We start from the raw sequence: 23,649 nt of genomic DNA on the forward strand, positions 1-23,649 counted from the left end.
TTAAATGTAGCAGAAATCAAGTATATCCTCTGAAAATAACTCACAGTCATGACTGTCTACAATGGGTGTAACACCCGAGTCCCACTGTCTGTGATGCTTTCCGAGCTTTCCGAGTCCTATCTTGTTTACATCGTCGGGACGGCTGGCTGACTCCTCCCCTCGTGAATAAAAGTTGTTTAATTGAGGGACTAGAGAAAAGAAGAATAACATACTGTACTCACTGCTTAACTGTGTTTCTAGATCACGCTCATTTCAGGTAAATTTACATGCTGTGACTGTGACTTTTGTGACTTTTTGCCTATTGCCCCAAAAGACTCTTGCACCAGAATTGCCAGATGTGATTTGAAAGATGAGACTGGCAGATGTGCACAGGTGCGACTCACTCTGAAACAGCTGGTGTGTTTTCTGTCATTAAAAAACAAACCTTGTAAACAAACAGGATACGCAACAGTGTCAACAAAAATCCCCCCCGTGTTGTGATGCATGGCATGTGAATAAATATTTTTGAACTTTTCATTAGCAGACGTCAGAGTAAACAGACACACTAACCTAAAACTCTTTATTTTATGAATTATAGAGTGTGAAGTGTAAACAGTGACGCAGCTTCTGTAGATTATGGAGGTTAGAAACCAGCTGTCAGCAGTCGTCAACAGCAACTGAGGTTGTGTGTGTGCATGTGGTTGTTGTGGTCACACAAACTTGCTGTCTCTTACTACGTCTACTTTCTCTACAGCTAAATCAAAAACCACGACCTAGTTTGTTTCTGTTTTGCACATAGACAGAAATTGGGGAAGTCATGGTTTAGTTTTTAAATTGCAGAATGTTTACATTTTTTATCTGGTTGTTTTTTGTTTTTTTTGACTGCAGGTGTTTTTGGAGAAATGTCTGTAAACTGTGTGAGTGCGCACTTACGATGATAATGATGACAAACTCAGCAGAGAAAAGGAGACCTGCGCTGACATTACTGAGCAGCAGAAAGTGTGCAGATCTTTTCAGACCGAAGTGATGGCGAGATATAAAACTTTTGTTTAATCATAAAGCCCGATGTTCCTCTTCAGTTCTGCTTACTATCAGCGACATATAAGAACTGCACTGCAGGCTCAAGTATCTTTTTACAGCGTCATAAACTGATCCATGTTATGAATCGTCTGTCTGATCATCGTGCTCAATTACCATAAACTCTTGACATTCACTGCTTGTGGACAGAGGTGTCAAAAGTATTCACATTCATTACTCAGGTAGAAGTATAGATACTAGGGTTTAAAAAGTATCAACTCAAGCTTTTTACTCAAGTAAAAGTGTAAAAGTACTGGTTTCAAAACTACTTAAAGTATAAAAGTAAAAGTGATGTAAGGGGGAAAAAATGCCATTAAGTACAAACGCCTAGGCCACACCACAGGGGCCGATAGTGCACTACCCCACCTCCCCAAAAAAAAGAAAATTCTCAGACCAATAGGGTGTCGGAATGGTATATGTTTATACTTCTCATCCAACCACAATCAAATTCACTCTATCCGGATGGCGCGATTTATCTGGATAGGTTTTCGTTTTTTTTTGTGTCTGAAAATGTCTACTTAACAAAGTAACAAAGTATTTGTACTTCGTTACTTGACACCTCTGCATGTGGAGACGTAGTTTCTGCAATATAACATGGCGACATTACTTCAAAACTCCCACTTGAGAAAATAGTGAACCTCTATGTCAGTCGGAAAAACAAGGCTCCTTTTGATGCACCCAGTACGCTGTTGAATGTTGTTGATTTTATTTTAGGCGGTGATGGTCGGATGAACATCTGGCTGAAATTGAGACAAGAGCAAACAGTTGTCTGAGTGGTCCCGTGTTTGCACCCAAGACGCTGTGCAATAGGCGCCTCCTTATGAACCAGCTCGTCTAGTCCATAACAGTCTGTCGAGGTCCACACAGTAACTTGCTTTTTAGGTCATAATTTTATTCACAAACAAACCAAACAAACATGGCAGAAGGTTGTCTGTCTTGGCTGTCCAGACGGAGAGAGAGAGAGAGAGAGAGAGAGAGAGAGAGAGAGAGAGAGAGAGAGAGAGAGAGAGAGAGAGAGAGAGAGAGAGAGAGAGGGCTAATATGCCCCTCCACTCAGGTGAAGCCCACCTTTCATTGCTGTTCTGCATGCTAGACAGAAAGGTCAGAGGGTTATGGTCAGTGAAGACAGTAACTGGTTTAGAACCTGAATGTATGCACACTTCGCTCAGGTCATTTTACCTGAGGGGGGGGGGGGGGGGGGGGGGGGGCTGGGGGGGCCTACGCCCCACTTTGAAATCTTATGTGCCGCCCCAAAATCCTAAAACTGTTTTTTTTTAGGCTGAGTTGCAACATGCTGACTAGAAGCATCTGAAATAAATAAATAATAAATAACAGTTTTTACTTATATTTTGATTAATCATGATGAATCACTGCTTCTACTCTGATTTATCATTAAAAAAAGTGTTTTGTGTTCAGAGTCGGGAATAAAAGACAAAGAGTTGTGACTTTTTTTTTTTAACAGGATTGAGTTTATTTCCTAAGAAACTTGATTATTCAAAAGTGTTAAATGAAATGGAGTCTTAATGCACCCAAAACTGGCAGCATTCCTGAAAAAAAAAAAATACAACTTCTAGACAAATGTAACCTGGACAGAAAGAGGGATTCAGTCACTGTTTTTAATAACCCTTATTTATAGTAACAGTGTGTTTGGACCTGAAAACTGAGACCGATTACCTAAAAACTTTCACTCATATATTAATACACAGCTCTCCTCGTCATTTTCTCTCAATCAGCATAGCACAAAGTCATGATTATCTTTTATACATTCAGTCTTCAGATACCAGAGGAATTATTTTAGCACAACAGAACAAAGTAGAAAGTAAACAACAGAAAATATTTACTCAGTATCACACGGTCAAAGATTTCTCCTGGAAAATGGCGATATTCGCGAGAGGGACAACAATGAAGGACTCAAACACAAAACGTGGAAATGTAAAAGATACAGGAAGTGACGTGACATCGACTCCTAAATAACCCAACAGATGCTTCAATATTTGACACACAAAACTTGTTCATCATACAAGCATGCGAGTATTGCATTGAAGGAGCAATATGTAGCTCTGACCCCTAGTGTTTAAAATGGGTACTGCAGTCCAAATTCAAAACATCATAGAGAGCTGTCTCCCCCCCCTCCTCTCTAGAGTCAGGTCACCATGTGGTGGACTCTGAAGCTTCAGTGTTTATCCAGCTCTGCATGGGTCTGTAAACCTTTCTGTGTTCTAACCTCTCTCCATTTTTCAAAAGCATCTCCAATATTGATCCTAGTTTGAGCACGTTTCTGCTCGTGGAGCTTATTAGAAACATGCAGAGGCTTTTTAGGTCGGGTACAATCACTTCTATCTGAACCACTTCTCTTGACCCGCTTCCATCGCTGCAACACCTGTTGACCTGATAACTGCTCTCATATCTGGCAAACCGAGGGGCGTCCAAAACGGCTAATGTGGTGGTGCCTTAAAACCGCCTTCTGGGGTCCAAACAAATCCAGAGCATTCAGGATCAGAATCTAAAGTTAGAAGGAGGACATACTGGCTGCTGCATTGTTGTCAGAGAAGCCAGCACTTCAACATAGCATGTTTCCTTAATGTCTGATCAGATAGTGAGCTCATTTTATCATTTCATTCAGTAGATATCTTACAGATTGATCCTTTAAAATAGACTTGGAAAAAATAAATGTAGAAAGTCAACCTCATTATTTCCTCCGCATCAAATACAGGCGACACACTGTGGGTTATTTAGAAGCCGCTTCTGACATATTTCACATGTTCACTAACATGCAGCAATGACTGACAGACGCTTCTTATGCATGGTAACATATCAGCATACAACATGGGTAATGAAGTTTAGGCGGAAATTTAATGCTTGCTCGTTGACATGTAGTTTCTGAAATATTATTTATCACACACACACACTCACAGACATTCAGAGACAGACAGATGGGATACAGGAATGTCTACAAAAAAGACATTTAACAACAGAGACAACGTGCAGACAGATGGATATTTAACTGCAGAAGGTGCTCTGCTGAATCCAACATGCATCTTTTTCAATTAATCTCACTTCCAGTTTCAGGATTTTAAATAATGCACAAAGACATCAACGCCGTTTTCAGATTAACAGCGCCCTCTGCAGGTGGAGTAATGGAGTGATTTTGTGTGTACTTCAGAGGTTAATTTAAGGCTTTCCTCAAACGTCAAAAGACATCACAAGAATGACCAAAACGAGGTTAATCTTTTTTTATCAAAAGGATTTGTCCGCATTTTCTGATATCTTCAGTTTTAGCCTTTAGGTATCTCAATAAAATACGATATGAAGCTGCAAGTATAATCGTTCTCCTTCCGTAAAAAGTGGGAAGATGTGAACATTTGATTGATTATTTTGGCAAATGAACAGATCCAACCGCAAAGAATTTCAAACGGCAGGAAATGTGCAAATGTGAGAAGCTAAACAGGCGGATCAATGGCACTGTGTGCATGAAAAATAACAAAAAAACGATCAAATATATTGAAAATTATTTCATGTCTGGCAGCAAACTTCAGACGGGTCTAAGCAGTGAGGCTTTTGAACTTTTTTGTAAATACTCGTGCGGATACCAAACCTTAGTTTTGGTAAAAAATATTGAATTGATCATTTTTCTGATACCTCACTTTGAGGAAATCTAAAATGTACAAGAAGAAACTGTTTCTACATGGATCGTATTTTCTTTCTCGTCTTGAAAAAACTTTCAAAATCTGGAGCAAATATCACAAATTCAAGCACTGAAGTTTGAAAATCAAAACTAAACCATCAACTCATTTCTCCATCACCACCAAAATTGGATATTTGAGAAATTTTTGACACCATTTCTTTTTTTGGCCGAAACATTTCTCTCCATATCCAGATTGGCATGTATCTGAAACATATTAAAGATATTATATGGATGCACTTGGCCCATATTGGACCGTTAATATTCATATTGGCTACCCAACGAATCCGTCAGGCATAGCTTCTTTTGGATTTAAGAACATTTTTAAGCTTTTGTTAACATAAGAATAAAAACTCTCTCTCTTTGTGAATTTAAAAATTCTGCTATAGCTGTCTTAAATTCAGATGCTTTGATACTTTTCGATGACATTTGTGTTTTAAAACGACACAATCTCAGTTTTTTTAACCATCTTAGGTGTCAGAGGAACTACAGATCTTCAGTCATATTTACACCAAAGCTGTGAGCGTCTAAATTTGTGTAATGTAGACAGTTTGCAGGAGTTTTCTTGCACTTTTTTTAGGTTATTAAATAACATTACCCAATATTGGGTGGCTGGGACTTCTATTAATGTTGCCGTGGTAACGAAACCGGCAATCGTATTGAGTTGGACCCGTACATTCTGGGCCCACTTTTGGAAGTCAGCTTGAGTTTATAAACCATCAGCTTTAGAGCTGAAATTTGAAATTAAAGTTATTTTTTTGGGGCTCTTGAAAACTCAACAGTACGTCTGACAGGAATGATGTGCGAGGGCATAAAAATATGGACGTACCTTACAGCTTTCTCAAGTAGCTTAATGTGCGTCGTGCAAAACCTGCTTGTAGTTTTGGCCAGCTTGTGTGTTTTTTAGTATCCTAAATGGACGGATGCTTCAGTACACACAGACAACACACACACACACACACACACATATATACGATAGCTTTGGCACCCAGACAGCAAAAATGAGGAATGGCAATGCAGTTTAATACAAAAGGCGAAACTTGGAAGAAGGCAACGCCCCAAAATAAAATGAAATGCATTTATATATATATATATATATATATATATATAATATACACATAGAGTCCATAGTGTATAAAACAACATCGGGGGGGGGGGGGGGATGTTAGGAGGAGAATAACAGACAAATTAAAATCGCTCTCACTCCAGTTTTGTCCAATAACCCAATAACGATCCAGCCATAGATGATTCATCAATAAAAACTAAAACAAACATAAACACCTAAACACTTGAGTGGGCGTAAAAAGGGGGGGAGGCAGACAGAACCGCACTACCCATGAGCCTCCTCTTCTGTGGAGCTCTCCGCGGGTTTGCTGCCACCTGTTGGGATCCGACCAATGAGAGGAGAGCGGGGATGAGTGAGGGAGGTAACCACACACACACACACACACACACACACACACACACACACACACACACACACACACACACACACACACACACACACACACACACACACACACACACACACACACACACACACACACACACACACACACACACACACACACACACACACACACACACACACACAGTAAAAAAAAAAAAAAAAAAACATGTGGTGTAAATGTGGCAAAGGGAACAACACTAACACAAAAAGGTAACATCAAGGAGACGGAGAAGAGTCAGGGGTTAGAGAAGAAGGAGAAAAGGTCCATCTTGGTCACTTTTGTTTGTTGACATTTAGTTTCATTTAACGTGCCGGATTATTTATCAGTAACTCCTCTTAGTGGATTAAATCAAACTATCAGTGAAGCACTTTGCCTCTTCTTTCTCACCCTCTTGCCTCTGAACATCCAATATGGACGCCAGAGGACACGTTATCATCCCTTCAAAGTCATCCTACTATACTTTCTGCAACAACAGATAAACCTGACACCTCTGTGTTTTTAAGAGGGGAAAAAAGAGAAACAGGCCAGAGAGTTTGGATGGAGCTGATCTGAGATGAGTTCTGGGAGAAGAGGAGACGAGGAATGATTGGGATGAAGGAAAGGAGGTTACAAAAGCCTCATTAGCACACGTCTGTACAATCTGTAAGTATGACTAAAGGGTTCACAATGTGGAGGGGTAAGAAGAGTCCTGTTACAGGTTAAAGGAGGGACCAGGAGAGGGGGATTATTTCAGGGATCAGTGTGTGTTTGGGGAACCGTCTTTGTCCTTGGTGTGTGTGTCTGCCGCTGTCATGCCACAGACGGGCCGCATTTCATTTACCTCATGCAAACAAAAAGGACTAACAGTAGTTCTCAATGGTATCAAAGAATGAAAAGTTTACAGGGAACTCTGGACGGGCCAGAGAAGACGGTGGAGGCACGCAAGGAAGGAAAAGAAAAGAGAGAGAGAGAATTATTTCAGTGCAGCCGAAGGCAAACAAGAGAAAAAGTACATTCAGAAAACTACCACAAGAGTTTTTTTAGTTTAGGTTATCATCAGCGAGAAAAAGTTAGTTCTGAGATCGGTTGGGACGGATAGACCCCTGGAGGTCAGACGGCGTTTTGAGGAAAGCTACCTTGTGTGGTGTTTCTGTCGTTGAGCAGCTTGGTCTGACTGTTGGGCAGGATCTTAATCTCAGGAGGATCGGGACTCTGGCCGACCCGCGACGCCATGAGAGCGTTCAAATACTGAAGACGAGTCACCTGTAGAAGCAGAATCAGAAAATAGTAAAGATAACGTTTGATTCCTAAAGGCTCCTGCAGGTTCGTTGCATGTCTTTGTATGCCCTTTCTTTTTTTTTTACATTTTTTTTGCATTTGAGTTTTTGCACTGTAACTGTTGCATCATCATCTCTGGGAACTAACGCTCCGCCACAAAGTCCTTCAGCTAAAAGTTCTTGTTTCTGAAACCGTCACACTGAGATTGTTATTCAAAGTGATCTTTCCATTTGAGGAAGATATATATTTTTTTTTAAAACCAGAATTCACTGTTTCCTCACAGCAGTTTAACCAAAGAGCAAACAGGAGCTAATGGCTAACTGCTGCATCATTCACCTGTCGCTTAATCCCTTTGTGTTATTGGTGACTTTGGTGCTTGTAGACGGTTGGCTTGAATACAAACAGTAAAGAAACATGAAAAAACAACCAATAGAGGCAGAGGTAGAACAGCAACTCCCATATTCTGTCAGGTAAAATGACTTTTTTGGTCGATGGAGAATGGTGGCTTCAAAGAGAGAGCGATGAGAACAGCTGTTTCTAATTTTATTTTTCATAAAGGTCTCTCTCTGTCGGGGACGTTTCTGTACTGTCGGACAAAGCGACAACTTCCTGTGTTGAAAATGTAATTAATGCAGAAGTGCAATAACTCATAACATCTCTTCAGAATACAATGGGTGATGTCACTGAGACAACGTCCATGTTTCATATAGGCTACAGGTCAGAAACTTAGAAAAACAATCTGAGCTGCAACATTTACTCAAACACAAACGAATCACCACATCTCAAAAACTGAGTGTGGGACAGCCTCTGTGGCAACACACGCACGCACGCACGCACGCACGCACGCACGCACACACACCCGTATGAGCTGCAGGTCGGTGAGCGCTCGGACGGTGTAGTCAGGACAATAGCTGGACGGGCTCGTAGCTTCTGCCGCCTCAAAGGGATCCCTGGGAGAGTGACGCTGGGTCGACACTGGAGACTGATGCACTGTTAACACACACACACACAGACACACACAGACACACACACACACACACACACACACACACACACACACACACACACACACAGTCAGCACAATGTATGCACTACTGCAAACTCAGCCGTGTTATTCTTATGCGCCTATTTGTGAGAAAAGCAGGTTATGTAAACAAGTTGCAATGTCATTCGATGGAAATCCTTCATTTGAATGTTATACCTGCGTTATAAAGTATTAAACCTGACGGGGAAATCCATTAAACATACATGTGCATCAATCTTTACTTTACTCCAAACAAAAAGACAGAATAAATGATGTAACTGAGCATCAGAATCCCAATTTATGTCAACTTCAATCTTAAATCAGGAAGGTGAACGTTACATCCATAAATCCTGTTCTTGGTCGTCTTCCTGCAGTTCTTGTTCTCACCTGAAGATGGCAGCGTCAGAGCAGACACTCCGTAGTACGTAAACGCCCCGTTCTCAAACTTCAGCCCCTCTTTGCCGATCTCCACCTCCACACGGCCCTGAAGGGGGAAAAAGAAAATCAACCCTTTCATGTCATGTGGAGAACATTTCTTTCCTTTTTTTTTATTTTAATTAATTTTTATTGTGATAAGGTGAACAAGTACAAAACAAAAATGTGCACATAGACATGACAATTAAAGCAACGGCAAATGAACAAAAACAGAAATAAACAGAAATAAACAAAACAAAATAAAAATACGCAAAACTTTAGCAAACACAAATACAATTAAAGTAGATACAATAAAAGTCAAGTAGTAAGTTGAAGTAGTGTATCAGAAACGTGTGAATGTGTGTGTGTGGCAGTGTAATACATTAAAGTGGGAAGTAGCAAGAAAATAAACAGAAACAAAATTGAAGATAATTGAGAGGAAAAGAAAAGAAAAAGAAAAAAAAAGTTATATGTGTCAACATTAATGGAAGGAAGAACATTTTACATATATTTATATATATAAAAATAATAAAATAAAATGTTTGGTGTTTATGTGGCCATCATAAAAAGATGGAGGAAAAGAAGAGAATATTATTAATAATAATAATAAGAAGAACAACAACAACAATGTGTATATATATATAGACATACATACAAACACACACATAAATCTGGTTTATGGTATTATTACAAAGAGCCAAGAAGAGGGGGTCACAGGGACCTCGGGGAGTTAGGCAAGAAGCCCCCTATCGCACATATTGCCCCTCCGCAGCATCAGCGAGAGCCCCCGATGGAGGACTGATGGGGCGGGCTAGGAAAGAGCCGCCGCCCCCCCCCCCCCCCACATATAAAGTTTGTGCATTTTTATTTGATTAATTTTAGGGTTTATTTATTTTTCTCCCTTTTGCATATGGGTTGCTCCCAGACCCAGAGGAGGGGGCCTGTACAATTCCGGAGCGGGATTTTGGTCTTTGTTTTATTTCATATAGAAGAGATGTATTTATATATTATCTATTTGTCTGTTGTTTAGCTTATCATTTTTATGTTTATTCACTCTCTGCTGGAAGTAGAGAGGCAGGGAGGTGACTAGGAACAACCACGCCCCAGAACACAACCATCAGAGATCTCCGCAGGCCACAACAGGGCCAGGAGCGAAAATGGAACCCCCTACCCAACCCCACCAAAGCCAACACTGCCCGCCCACAAATCCCATTTCCAAATAAAGAAAAAAAATTAACTTTACACTTTCTCATTAACTTTGATCTGTTAGCTATTTAACTCCACCTACTGCAGCTCTTTGGGGCAAGTTTAAAAACGACACGAGTAAAGTTAGTTTTAATCTGTGCTCACAAAGGTCTCCTTCAGAGGTTAGTTTATTTAATCATTTACTTTTAAATGTTATTTCTTACTCATCGTTTTTTGTCTGTTTATAAAGATCTCTTTGGCTTTTAGTGATTGTAAGTCAATCCGTTTTCTTCATGTTTATTTATTTATTTATTGGTTGAAGTTGATTTCATTCATCATCTAAACAAAAAAATTTAATTAGTGCAAAGAAAAATCCATTAGGGCCACAATAATGGGGGGGAGATGGGGAATTTGAGAATAAAGTCATAAATGAACGAGTTGTGAATTTAAGAGACGTTATTTAAGTCTATCGTTATATCAGAAGAGGCTGCACGGTGGTGCAGTGGTTAGCGCTGATGCCCAACAGCGAGGCGGTTCTTGGTTCTCTGTGTGGAGTCTGCATGTCCCCCCCTCTGGGTTCTCTCTGGGTTCTCTGTCTTCCTCCCACAGTCCAAAGTCATGCTCGTTAGGTTAACTGGTGAATCTAAATCACCTGTAGGTGTGAATGTGAGTGTGGCAGGTTGTCTGTCTCTAAATGTCAGCCCTGTGATTGGCTGGCGAACAGTCCAGGGTGTAACCCCGCCTCTCGCCCAATGACAGCTGGGATCGGCTCCAGCCCACCACACTGAACGGGTAAAGCGGTATACAGTAGATGATGGATGTATCACAAGAGCAGCAGCCGCAAGTACAAAATGAGGACCGTGGAGCATCTTGTTTCACAAATACTTCCTCTTTTAACATCTCAGTGTCATGATGTCACACGTATCCGTAACTGGGGCTTTTGCGGAGAAAGACCCACACCGACTTGGACACTTTAGTTTCAGAGGAAATGTCTTTGAGCGTTCTCCTTTCATCATTTTCACACAGGCCGACGGCTGCTCTTCTGATTTTATCATGAAATTTAAACCATAGCCTGATTTAAATCCATAAATGAATTCAATATCGATAACAAACGACTTTGTTCTCGTAAATTTACCAATTTAATTCCTACATTTTATTTTGAAAAATCTTTTAACGTGGCACTAATACTCAGTTGTAAATTATTGCTGTCAATCGATAAAAGAAATATAAATAATAACAGGCTTGTAATTAATCACATATATCGATAAAATGAGAAGGATTGAGAGTGAGTGTGTGTGTGTGTGTGTGTGTGTGTGTGTGTGTGTGTGTGTGTGTGTGTGTGTGTGTGTGTGTGTGTTTGTATTAACTGCTTACTTAACATTTCAGCACAGGTGATGAAGTTACAGATTATTATAGGATGATAAATATAACTGAATTTGAATTTAGTGCACTGCTGTAAACAATATGTAGACCTTTAAGCTGATACTGAATACTAATTAACCCAAAAAAGAAAAGTTAAATCCTCCATTATCTAGAAACAAATGAAAAGATTTTCAGTTAACAAGCATTCATGAGGTGAAAGCCTGGGTAGGGTAAGTTAAGAACTCTACTCTGGCATGTCTAGGATCAGTGTATAAACATTTCCGGGGTACTGAAGTGTGTGCACAGGATCACAAACCTGCAGCAGCAGGATGAAATAATCCACCGGGTGGTTTCTAGTGTACAGGTAGTGACCTGCGCTCAGACGGTTGTTGGGGTCAAAGTGGACTTCCTGGTTGACGCTGGGGTGACGGAGCAGGTGGAACAGGACCTTCTCTGAGACTCGACCGGGGCTGAAGTGCTCCACCTCTGCAGACACACACAGGATACAGGTGAGGGCGGGACTAGGATCACACATGTGCACACTCTTGATATCAAACACCAAAGATGATGTTTGGCTTCCAGTTTGTTTGTGTGAAAATATTATTATCCAAGAGAGCTGGGTACTAAACTTTAAGAGTTTTAAGACACACACACACATAAACACACACAAATGACACTTAAACTAATACACATAAACTAATAGTTTATCAGTTCAAGCAGAATTCTACCAGGAGCCGAATTATAAGAATCAAAACCTGTAAAATTACTGAATTAAGCAGTGTCATACCATCAGCAAACTGGTGTCCTTGTTAAATGTTATGCTGCTTTAAGAGCGTCAAATCACCAAGGTTACGTCAGGTTTGCCAATTTAAAAATATTGTTCACTAAAAAAATTGTAAAAAGTCCTGTCCCTCAACCCTGACCATCACATCTTCAGCGTATTTCTAATCTATAACAGTGTGCATAATGATTATATGTGAGGTGTTAAACTGTGACTAACTTTAGGTTCAGGGTAAATTATAAACTCTGTCACACACACACACACACACACACACGCACACACGCACACACGCACACACGCACACACGCACACACGCACACAGACGCACGCACGCACACACACACACACACCTCTGGACAGGAAGCGGTGTGTAGCCAGCAGGAGTTGTGGTGACGTTTGGATCTTGGCTTCTCCCTCCGGAGGCTTGAAGAGAGAGAACTCCTCGTGGACGCTGCGAGGCTCCAGAGGGATCTCCAGCTGAGCGAGTGGACGCTTCACTTTTCTGTCCACTGTGGGAGGAAAATTTATTATTTTAATAAGAAATATTAGACGATTCCAATTTTTAAAAAAAGAGGGACACTCACAGTATCCATCTGATTCATCCAGGATCTCTGATTTGATGATCTCCTCGATGACGTCCTCTAAGGTGACCAATCCCAACACCTCGTAGAACGGGTCGCCCTCCCCCTCGTTGTTCACCTTCTGAACGATCGCCATGTGAGAGTTTCCTGATAGACGGGCGATAGAAACCCTTTATTGTCTCAGACATAAGTACAACCAAATGTAGAGACGCTCTCACTAAAATAAAGGCAAAAACGCCCCAAAATAACTTTAAAATAGAAACATAATTATGGCTAAGGATTTCAATATTTATCATGTCAATTGTGATTAAATGAACACAGGCAGAAAAAATCTTTGATGAAAGGTGAAACTTCGGCGTTCTTTAAATGGTCGTACTTACCAAAGATTAACAAATATTGGGGGAAAACCTCAGGGTTGAAGATTTAGCCCACAGCTAGCTAACACATTCAACGACATGGGGATGTGTATTTTTTCTTTTTGGGAGTGTGATCCCACCTTTTTTGAACTCCTCCAGCATGGCGTCTAGTTTGGTGTCGTTGAACACAAAGTGCAGCGGGTGGTTGTAGAACTTGGTGATGGTCGTCATGGGGGTGCAGTCGTCCGGGTCCACCAGAGCCAAGTCCTTCACATAAATGATTTCCACGATGTTTGATCTGGAAAATTACACAACCAAAAAGTCACACAAGTCAGTGAAGCTACAACGACAGAGAAATCCAAAGATGGCTTAAACTATAATAATAAACACAACTTTTAAGGAGCCTTGTTTACAATAAAAAAAAACTTAAACATCCGACTATCTGTGCCTCCAGAGATGTTTACTTAAAGTCTTTATATGTGATTTTTCACACTTAAATGTAGAAATCAAGTATATCTGAAAATAACTGTGTGAGTCATGACTGTCTACAATGGGTGTAACACCCGAGTCCCACTGTCTGTGATGTTTTCAGAGTTTTCAGAGTCCTATCTTCACTTTGTTTACATCGCCAGGACGGCCGGCTGACTCCTCCCCTCGTGTATAAAAGTTGTTTAATTGAGGGACTAGAGAAAAGAAGAATAACATACTGTACTCACTGCTTAACTGTGTTTCTAGATCACGCTCATTTCAGGTAAATTTACATGCAGTGTGAAGATACCAGCATAATAAAGATCGCTAGCATTAGCATGCTAACACAACAATGCAGCGTGAGTTGTTTTGGTTTCGTGCTGGCGCTCAAGGGCGACACCTGCTGGATCAAAAAGTTTTATATTCTTCATTTATGTCCTTGTGATGTTTCACCTTAAAAATGAATGTCGCGGAGGCATAATGGGGGGGCGTGGTCATCCCCCATCTGAGGCGTTACAGAGGCGAGACAGTAACAGCGGAGCGAGCAGGGGAGCACAGTGTGTGTGTGTGTGTGTGTGTGTGTGTGTGTGTGTGTGTGTGTGTGTGTGTGTGTGTGTGTGAAGCTCCCACTCTGTCGTGCTTCCCCAACGGCGAAATGAGATGTGAATTCTCAGACCGGGAGAAGAATATAACGCCGATGCGGAATCTACAAAGACGTGCCGATGGCTGAGCTCGTCACAGCTGCAGCCTTAAGGCCCTGACGCACCAAACAGACGGCAAAGAACTTTTGTCTTTGGCCAAAAAGTTGCACTTGAACACACCGCAAAGACTACAGAGGACGGCAGACCACCACATTTAAGTTCTGCGCATGCTTGAGAGAAAATAGCTCTTCATGCCAGCAGAGGGCGGTAGTCCGTTGTTATGATATGAGAAGACCATTTTCACACCGCTGTCGCTCACCACTCGTATTATAGGTCGTCTACTAAACGAGAATAATGTCTGATGAAAAGTAGAAAATGGCAAAAAAGTGGAAAAAATGAAAGTGGAAAAAGAAAAAAAGAGGCAGAGGAGACAAATAAGAAGAGAAACCGCACTAATGGGTGAAAGCATGGAGACTACAGCGGCATCCTCAAGGGGCTTTCCTGAACCTGTGACGAGAGCTGGAGAGAAATGAAACCTCCAAACAGCCAATCAGAGAGATTCCTCTCACCGACGGAAAACTAGAGCGCTCACCGACGCCTCCAACTAGGACCGACGGCCGACGATCTCCTTGGTGTGTCAGGGCCTTAAGAACAGACCCAAACAGTTAGAGGGATGTGTAAAAACAGTTTGTGTTTAAAAGATGTGCCTGCCGAACATCTGCCAGATGTTCATCAATAAATGTAACACCAGTTAAACTGCAACCAGCTGTGAAACAGAATATATAACATCTATAACAACATTATGAATGAGAGGAATCTCGAGCTGCTCTGTATGAAGGGAGATACTTTGAGTGTTATATTACACAATGAATGTTTTGGAAAATGTGTTGTTTCAGTTCCCACCTCTCCTCCTCGTAAATGGGCACCCGTGTGTATCCGCACTGCATGATCTCAGACATGGTGGAGAAGTCGAGCACGGCCGAGCTGGGCAGCATGAAGCAGTCCTTCAGGGGGGTCAGGATGTCCTCCACAGTCTTACTGCGCAGCATCCCGCGGCTGAACTCCTCCTTCACAAACTCACTGCAGACAAGAAAGAAAAACATGAACAAGAACCAGACACTGATAAGATCTTAAAAAAGTCAGAAGAATCTGTGTGTCTTTGTTACCTGTAGGGGTCGTTGACACTCGTGCGGATCATCTCCATCGCCCTCTCCCTTATCCCGCACGTGCTGATGTCCCTCCTCAGCCCCAGGTCCAGGATGAGCCCCAGAGGGCAGGACAGAGGACAGGTGAGCACCATGCAAACCTGGGCCAGCCAGGTCAGCCCCGGGGCCAACTGGAACCCGTACCCGGAGCAGAGGATGTGGGGGGCAAGCTCAGCCAGGAAGAAAATGAGGAAGCCGCTGGTGAAGACTGCGGAGGTGATGGAGCCCAGAGCCCGGTACAGCAGGACCCCGAGGACCGAGTGTCCCAAAACACCCAGGAACAGCAGAGAGCATGCCTGAGATGGAGAAAAAAAAACAAATGAAAATACTGGAACTTCATTTGTATTTGAAGCTTTAAATGAACTTACCAGGAAGTAGGGTTGTCACAATAACAGAATTTTAAACTTAGATTTGGTACTTGTTTCGATACCATGGCAACAAAAAAAGCAGTCCTAGGCAACCAATCATGGGTAAATTCTTATCTTTAACTAACAATTATTGCAAGAAAACTTCTACACACTGTCGTAATAGCACAAATGCATGAGCTATTCATGTATCTACTGAAGGCTTTGGGTAGAAAAAAAAAAGAAAACAGACAGAAGATCTCAAGTTTTTTAAAGTTTCAATACTTTCATTCAGATGCGAGCGCTCACTAAAATTGGAAATACTATATCGTTCTAACACAAGTGGTATGAAAAAATATCAGTAAATACAGTTTCAACTCAGCCAAACCTGAACACAAAGACATGATAAACATCTTTTTGGTTTCAATTAGGACTGGGCGATATGGACCAAAACTCATATCTCAATATTTTTTTCACTGAATGGCGATACTCGATACATATCGATATGTCTTTCATTAACAGTCAGGTGCACAAGTTCAACATGTACATGAAAACAAACTACCTGTTTGTGAAGTTAATTCATTTTCTGCATAACAAAATAAACACAGTTTTGTGTTTTGTTAACCTTTGAGTTTGGCCCAGAGAGAGAGAGAGTGAGAGAGAGAGAGAGAGAGAGAGAGAGAGAGAGAGAGAGAGATGAGCAGGGTGAAGAGAGAGAGAGAGAGAGAGAGAGAGATGAGCAGGGTGAAGAGAGAGAGAGAGAGAGAGAGAGAGAGAGAGAGAGAGAGAGAGATGAGCAGGGTGAAGAGAGAGAGAGAGAGAGAGAGATGAGCAGGGTGAAGAGAGAGAGAGAGAGAGAGAGAGAGATGAGCAGGGTGAAGAGAGAGAGAGAGAGAGAGGAGCAGGGTGAAGAGAGAGAGAGAGAGAGAGAGAGAGAGAGAGAGAGATGAGCAGGGTGAAGAGAGAGAGAGAGAGAGAGAGATGAGCAGGGTGAAGAGAGAGAGAGAGAGAGAGAGAGAGAGAGAGAGAGATGAGCAGGGTGAAGAGAGAGAGAGAGAGTGAGAGAGAGAGAGAGAGAGAGAGAGACAGATGAGCAGGGTGAAGAGAGAGAGTGAGAGAGAGAGAGAGAGAGAGAGAGAGAGAGGAGCAGGGTGAAGAGAGAGAGAGTGTGAGAGAGAGAGAGAGAGAGAGAGAGAGAGAGAGAGAGAGAGAGAGAGAGAGAGTGAGAGAGATGAGCAGGGTGAAGAGAGAGAGAGAGAGAGATGAGCAGGGTGAAGAGAGAGAGTGAGAGAGAGAGAGAGAGAGAGAGAGAGAGAGAGAGAGAGAGAGAGAGAGAGAGAGAGAGGAGCAGGGTGAAGAGAGAGAGTGAGAGAGAGAGAGGAGCAGGGTGAAGAGAGAGAGACAGAGAGAGGAGAAATAGGTGAACTTGCAGCTCAGAAGAAACGTATAAAACGTTATTTTAATGCAACATGAACTACATCGATATTAATGATATTATTCTCCCCGATATCTGGATTGAAAATATATCAATAAATCTTAAAAACTCGATATATCGCCCAGCCCTAGTTTCAATGTGATTTTTATGCTTTCTGAGGGTATGGATATTTGGGATGTAGTAGTAAACATTTATTTCGGTCCATGACCACAAAACATAAAACATACACAAACAATAATAAAAATGTAAAAAAAGGTAAAAGGCCGAAAAGGTGTAGGATGAAGCCGAGGCTTATTATGCCTATACCCTTTATACAGTATATCAAAACAAGAATAGCTGCAAAAAAAAACAAACAAACAAAGTAACCTGATTTCACAAACCAGAAAACAGTTGTCAGTTAACCAAAATCAAAACAATAAAAAGGAAAAAATAAATGAAAAGCTTCCATAAATGATTAATACCGTTAATGTCATACAGGTAAGAATCAAAGAAGACAGATGAAACTTCAAACTGCAGAACTTGCTTTAGAATAATAATACTTTAAGGTTTACTTCAGTGTCACAGCAATAAAGCAATATTTTAGGGTACATTCATGGGATCACTGCAGACATTGACTGATGATAAGTTATTCGGCTTAGTCTACTTTTAGTCACACTTTCCAAAAGGTAAACAAATACTGCTCTCTAGTTGTAGTTTTCTGAGTTTCTACCAGCCTTCTGATAATTCAAATAACTGAGATTGTATCAAAAAGTATCAAAGCAAATCTGCAATGTTGACAAACTCACCAGGAAGTTCCCCCTCCTCCTGATGGGCTCCAGGCGCTTGGCGGCCCGCTTCTCCTCCTCGGACCCGCAGCTGTGCAGGACGTACAGCTCCACGGGGTCCAGCCACAGCAGGCTCAGGTTCACGGTCCTCAGCAGCCCGCACAGCAGCAGCAGCAGGACTATCAGGACCGCAAGACCCCACGTCGGGATGTGGTCTGCGGGGAGACCCTTGTCGGTGTTTACGCGCAGCTTGTCCGGGCCCGCAGAAGCCCATCGCGTTCCGATCCGCACGCACAGGTGGTGGAGGTGGGTCTGCTCTCTGCCAGCTGCCCCCGCAGAGACGCTCCTCCGCTGGACCCGCACCTCTATCAGCCCGCTGTAGTCCTCATCCGGGGTGAACTTCCCCGTCACCTGGAAAGCGGACTCACGCCGGTTGGACTCCTCCTCGCAGGGGTCGGGCGCATCCCCGACGGCCCCGGCGGCTCCGCCAGCTTCCCCTGCGAACGCCACCCACGGCCAGCTTTCATTCAGATCAGTCCCGAAGAGACGGAGCTTGAACGTGGCTCCTTCCGGCGCAGAGATGATCCGATCCTTCATGCACACCAGACCGGCCGGGTCTTCCAGTCTGAGCCCCAGAACCGGCGGAGCTTTCTGGCTGCAGACGCCGTACCTGATCCCGCAGAACAACAATATCATCAACAGGAACCGTAGACCTGCCAAGCTGGCCACCATATTGGAATTGGTCAGCCTGGCTCCGCGCGGGTCATGTGACTCCAGGCAGACCCCCGCAGTGGCCCCGCCCACCGAGGCTGAGGCAGCCAAACAAAACGCACACTGCAACTGGGCTACGTGGCAGCCATTTTGGCTCTGCACATACAATCTGAGCTCTGTGGAAAAACGCTCATTTTGGAGCTTGATTCTGACCAGTTTTCCGTTTTTTATCAAACCACCCTTTCTCCAAAGTAGCGAATAGGAGTCAGAGTGAGCTCACAGCCAGTACAATAAGAGAAAACAAGGAGTTCACACCCATCTTTGTTAGACTTCATGAAAACAAGTCATTCATCACTCTGAGCCTCTTGGTGTTCGTTGAATTGATGTCACAATGTAAGACAGTTAAAGGGGCAAACTGTCTGCCTTGAGACTGAAACACTCATTATTTCATATTTTGTTATTATCCCTCCTCTTCATACTGAAAGTGTTGTATTCATATTTCAACTTATCAAAGAGACAGAGGGAATTTAACAATAGGCTACACCAGCGGTGTCCAAACTTTTGTTTTCTAAAAATTGTCGTGTTAGAATCGCTCGCAGGCCACAGGTTTTGTTTTTTAATATATAGTTGAAAAAATAGTAATTCTTTGTAGATCAGAATCAAAAGGCTCGCTAAAGAAACCCTTTAATAAAAGGAAATCAAATATTTTGATTTCTTCGTTCTACTTTATTTTAATTTTTTTTCTCAGAATCAAACCTGTAACGTGGTTCATGTAGCTCAGGTCATTAAATGGTTAAACAACAGTCCGCTTGTTTGCAAAAACTTTGCATTCGTTTTTTTTTTCATAGTTTAGAAAAAAATGTGGACAATAGTAAAAGCTGTAGATTTAAAAACAACAATAACAACAACATACATGTTACTGAACATCTTCTATTTTAGGAATATTGTTCAGCCCTTGTTAACATGAAAAATAAAAATAAGATAATGTGCCGATCTTAATCAAAATCTTCTGATTCTTTATTTGAAGTCACGGGCCGCAAAAAATCCCCTCAAGAGCCGCAAATGGCCCTCGGGCCGCACTTTGGACACCCCTGGGCTACATGTTAACTTTGGAATACCCTATTATAGACGTACTTCTTTTTGTAAAACAATAAAATTACACTTGGTGGTGTAGCTTAGCCCTTCTGGCAGGGCTAGTTGGTGTGATATTATAGCTAGCAAGAGTAGGCTAACTCTCTAGCTTACTGGGAACATGCTAACACCACTCATTTAAGTTTTGAAAATCTTGATTAAAGGCTTTATATGTGATTTTTTGATCCAGCAGATGTCGCCCTTGAGCACCAGCATGAAACCAAAACAACTTGCGCTGCATTGTTGTGTTAGCATGCTAATGCTAGCGATCTTTATTATGCTCGTATCTTCACACTGCATGTAAATTTACCTGAAATGAGCGTGATCTAGAAACACAGTTAAGCAGTGAGTACAGTATGTTATTCTTCTTTTCTCTAGTCCCTCAATTAAACAACTTTTATACACGAGGGGAGGAGTCAGCCGGCCGTCCTGGCGATGTAAACAAACTGAAGATAGGACTCTGAAAACTCTGAAAACATCACAGACAGTGGGACTCGGGTGTTACACCCATTGTAGACAGTCATGACTCACAGAGTTATTTTCAGAGGATAGACTTGATTTCTACATTTAAGTGTGAAAAATCGCATATTAAGCCTTTAAACTTTTTATGCATTTATTGTATTTTTTACATTGTATCTCAGGATTATAAATTATGGGGGGTTTGGGTTATTTTACTCTCAGTTGTTGGTTAGGTGTCTCATCTGCGGGTTGCTTTGTTGTTTGGTTTCTTTTGTGGTCTTGTTATGTAGGCCTGTGGTGCACGTGTCAAAGCACTTTGTAAACCCTTTTTTAAAAAGTGCTATATAACTATCCATGCTGTAGCCCTACAGACACAGTATTTGGTAAGATATTTTACAGATTAGTTGACTTGCTAGCTAACTCACTGGGAACATGCTTAAAAGTCTAAAATTGCCTGCATTTATGTTAAATGGCGCAACGATGGTTGAAACAGCTAATAAGCTAGATTTTTTTCTCTCCACTTTGGATTCTTAAAGGACTGAACTTACCAGATGGTTTTGCCAAAGTTGAAATTGCATATTTAAAACGTTATTGTTGTACATTTTTAGATTAACTGTTTTATTCCCCCCCCCAATTGCAAACACATTACATCTTGCCTTTGGGCACTCATTTTTCACTAAAAAACAAGCAAAAAAACATTCAGAAACATTAAATATTCAAAATTAGAAATAGTGCAACAATATTCTTAACTGTAATTGGGTGTATCAATGAAAATGAAAAGTTTATCTGAATTTTTTTGACAAAATAAATCATAAAGTGTGTTTCATTCTGCAGATTTTCTTGGTTTAAATTTGCACCTCATTTGGATGGAAACGGGTTATGTTTTCACAACCATTTGGGCTCTTGACAGGAAGAAATTCAGACCAGTAAATACTGTTTATAAAGAAAAACGGAAATCATTTCTTTAAAGAGATCAACTTGTTGTATTTCCCTTGTCTTATAAATGTTATAATAATATACTGGTGCAGTCAGTATGTGAGAAGTGCAGGAATGTAATGACAGTCATGTAATAACCATCTTCCTTTTGATAACATAATATGAGGATCCACCCACATGTACTCTAAACATTTCTCACAGGAAAAATGTGCGATGACTCCACAGAAAACTTTGAATCAAACAGAGACATGTTTTCTGTAGAGAAATATATCTCGGGTTTATTAACCTCTTGGATTTCTTCAAATGCCTTACATAGTTATAAAACAGTATGTACACATTGCTTCAAGTTACACAACCCATGTCTGGAAGTGCTCCTTCATCCTTCTGACTATAAATGAAAAATACAATTTACAACCAACAACAGCCAAACTGGTATCTTCGTCTTCTGCACATATTCTGGGGGAATGAAAAGGAGATCAGATTTTTTTTAAGTCAAGACATACTTTCCTGGACTTGAAGAATTCTTGATTGCTTAGCTCTGCATGTTTTAGTTTTCAGGACTTTAAATGATCTGCAGCTAAAAAAAACAACATTGCCTTATCTATGTGTGCAAATTTACCTGAAAATAAAGATACAAAAACATGCTATGGGGAATGACTTTTTACTCTCCTTGCCTTCATTTCTGCAACAAAAACCTCAAACGATCCACTTGTGAATGATACACAGTGTGGAAAAGTCACTGGCCTGAGAACGCCGTGGCAGAAAATATTTAACCGTCTTGCAGGTCTAATCATCACACTGCTGCGAGGCTAAAAAACAACACCGCAGGAGTTGCTGATAAGCCCGGCTCCCCCGCTCCTGTCCCATGATGGAAAAAGGTTGGAACAATAAAAAGGGCTTATGCAGTCAGCGCTGCAGGAATTTCAATACTTGGGAGAGACGTGGAGATAAGGACATGGCGAGAAATTAATGAGTGAAAAGGGGTCAAAGTGAGGAAGAAGTTTGGGAGTTTGAAAGACAGGAAATGGAGATGATAGGACAGAGAAATAAAGCTTTGTTTATCATGTCTTGTGAAAAAAAAAAGAACGTTTCAGAGGATAGCAAATTATTATTTGAGGTCAACTCTGTGAAATGTTTATTGCTATTTAATGCCTTCCTAGCAAAACAATGTAAATATAACTTTGCTTACACTTAATATAAAAAGGTACACATAAACATCATTAGCAAGTTGCTTATTTGCATGTATAATGGAGGCATAATGGTTCTTTTCAAGCCGCTATAAAGCACTTAGTTATGTATTATTCTGTAGGACTTTATTCTATAACCGCTGGACCATTACCCAAGAGTTCTATTAAAGATCCCATATTCTGCCCTTTTTGGGGTTCATATATTTAATCTATGTTCCTACTTTTGTACGTTCACAATAGCTAAAGTTATAAAAAAGTGTCTGTTTTCATGAACTGCTCCTCCTTGCTCCCTCTACGCTCTGAGTCCGTCAGCTGCACTCTGTTGAGCCCACACTGTTAGACCCCACGTGGGCCAAGTCTGCTCTGATTGGTCTGCCGATCCGCTCTGTCGTTATTGGTCAGTTGCTCAGCACGCTTCTCGGAAATTTCAACATGAGCTGCAGGTCTTGCCACAACGAGCCAATGGGCTTAGATCAGTGATCTCACACTGACAATGACGCCGCACTAACACATTTTTATCGAGGGGGGCTAGAACCGAGCGTTACATGCGGCTAATGCTACAGCTAACAGGAGGACGTAGGAGAAGCCGTGTTTCTGCGGACTTTGAATTTTTGCACATAGATGTGCCTAAACATGCACAGGACACTTTGAAAACACACTAAAGAGCATATAAAACCAGAAAAAGCAGAATATGGGACCTTCAAAGTCAATATTGCTTATCACAATCGTAAGACTTTGCTCAGCATGTGCCTCATATATTGGCATTAATTTGCAAAATGCAGAAGGGCCCCAAATCTGCTTTCTTTCTAATGGCCAGTAGGGGGGCGACTCCACTGGTCTCAAAATACAAGTCTTAGCTAGCCCACTGAGCTAACTTCCCGCTTGATTTTAATAACCTCAATCAATTATCTGAATTATTTTTGTGGTTTTAATTGGTATTTTCAAGTCTTCTTCAATACGCCATCATGTTTATTTTGTAAATTACGGCCCCTTTAACAGCATCACTGAGGGTACCTGAAAACTTGGCAACACATGATTGACAATTCGCTACAATGGCAGCCTGTTAACCAGGATCGAAACCAGGCGTCAGTCTTCGGTGTTTAAAAGGGGCTGACGCCGAAGTGCAAAAAGCTGCAGTTACGTTTAAGTTGTCCTCTTGAGGTTTCATAAACCAAGGAACCCCCATTAAAACCCATTAAAACGCCCGTTTTTACAGCAG

General features: G+C 41.4%; 1 protein-coding gene across 2 annotated transcripts; it reads right to left on the bottom strand.

Annotated features, from left to right (window-relative positions):
- Window positions 1–2,658: 2,658 nt before the first annotated feature.
- Window positions 2,659–19,258, bottom strand: LOC110000771 (metal transporter CNNM3). Of its 2 annotated transcripts, none has more exons than XM_065965901.1 (11): window positions 18,028–19,258; window positions 15,425–15,759; window positions 15,162–15,338; window positions 13,290–13,447; window positions 12,797–12,940; window positions 12,563–12,721; window positions 11,748–11,917; window positions 8,858–8,954; window positions 8,306–8,436; window positions 7,305–7,431; window positions 2,659–7,078 (listed from the first exon to the last, which is right to left on the bottom strand). In XM_065965901.1, exons 1-11 carry the CDS (start codon window positions 18,736–18,738, stop codon window positions 7,029–7,031), a joined length of 2,259 nt encoding a protein of 752 aa, XP_065821973.1. In that variant the 5' UTR covers window positions 18,739–19,258; the 3' UTR covers window positions 2,659–7,028. The 2 variants fall into 2 exon arrangements, with proteins under 2 accessions (XP_065821973.1, XP_065821974.1); XM_065965902.1 differs by having other exon boundaries at window positions 2,659–6,118; window positions 18,028–19,253.
- Between the last annotated feature and the right edge of the window lie 4,391 nt (window positions 19,259–23,649).

The sequence above is a fragment of the Labrus bergylta genome, chromosome 17 (assembly GCF_963930695.1).
Source record: "Labrus bergylta chromosome 17, fLabBer1.1, whole genome shotgun sequence".
NCBI classification, from domain to species: Eukaryota; Metazoa; Chordata; class Actinopteri; order Labriformes; family Labridae; genus Labrus; species Labrus bergylta.

Coding starts and splice junctions, on each gene's coding strand:
- LOC110000771 (XM_065965901.1), bottom strand. CDS start 18,738: ATGGTGGCCAGCTTGGCAGGTCTACGGTTCCTGTTGATGATATTGTTG. Junction 12,941..13,289: donor GCTGGAGGAGTTCAAAAAAG/GTGGGATCACAC, acceptor CCCGTCTATCAG/GAAACTCTCACATGGCGATC. Junction 8,955..11,747: donor ATTTCATCCTGCTGCTGCAG/GTTTGTGATCCT, acceptor TTCCCCCTTCAG/GGCCGTGTGGAGGTGGAGAT.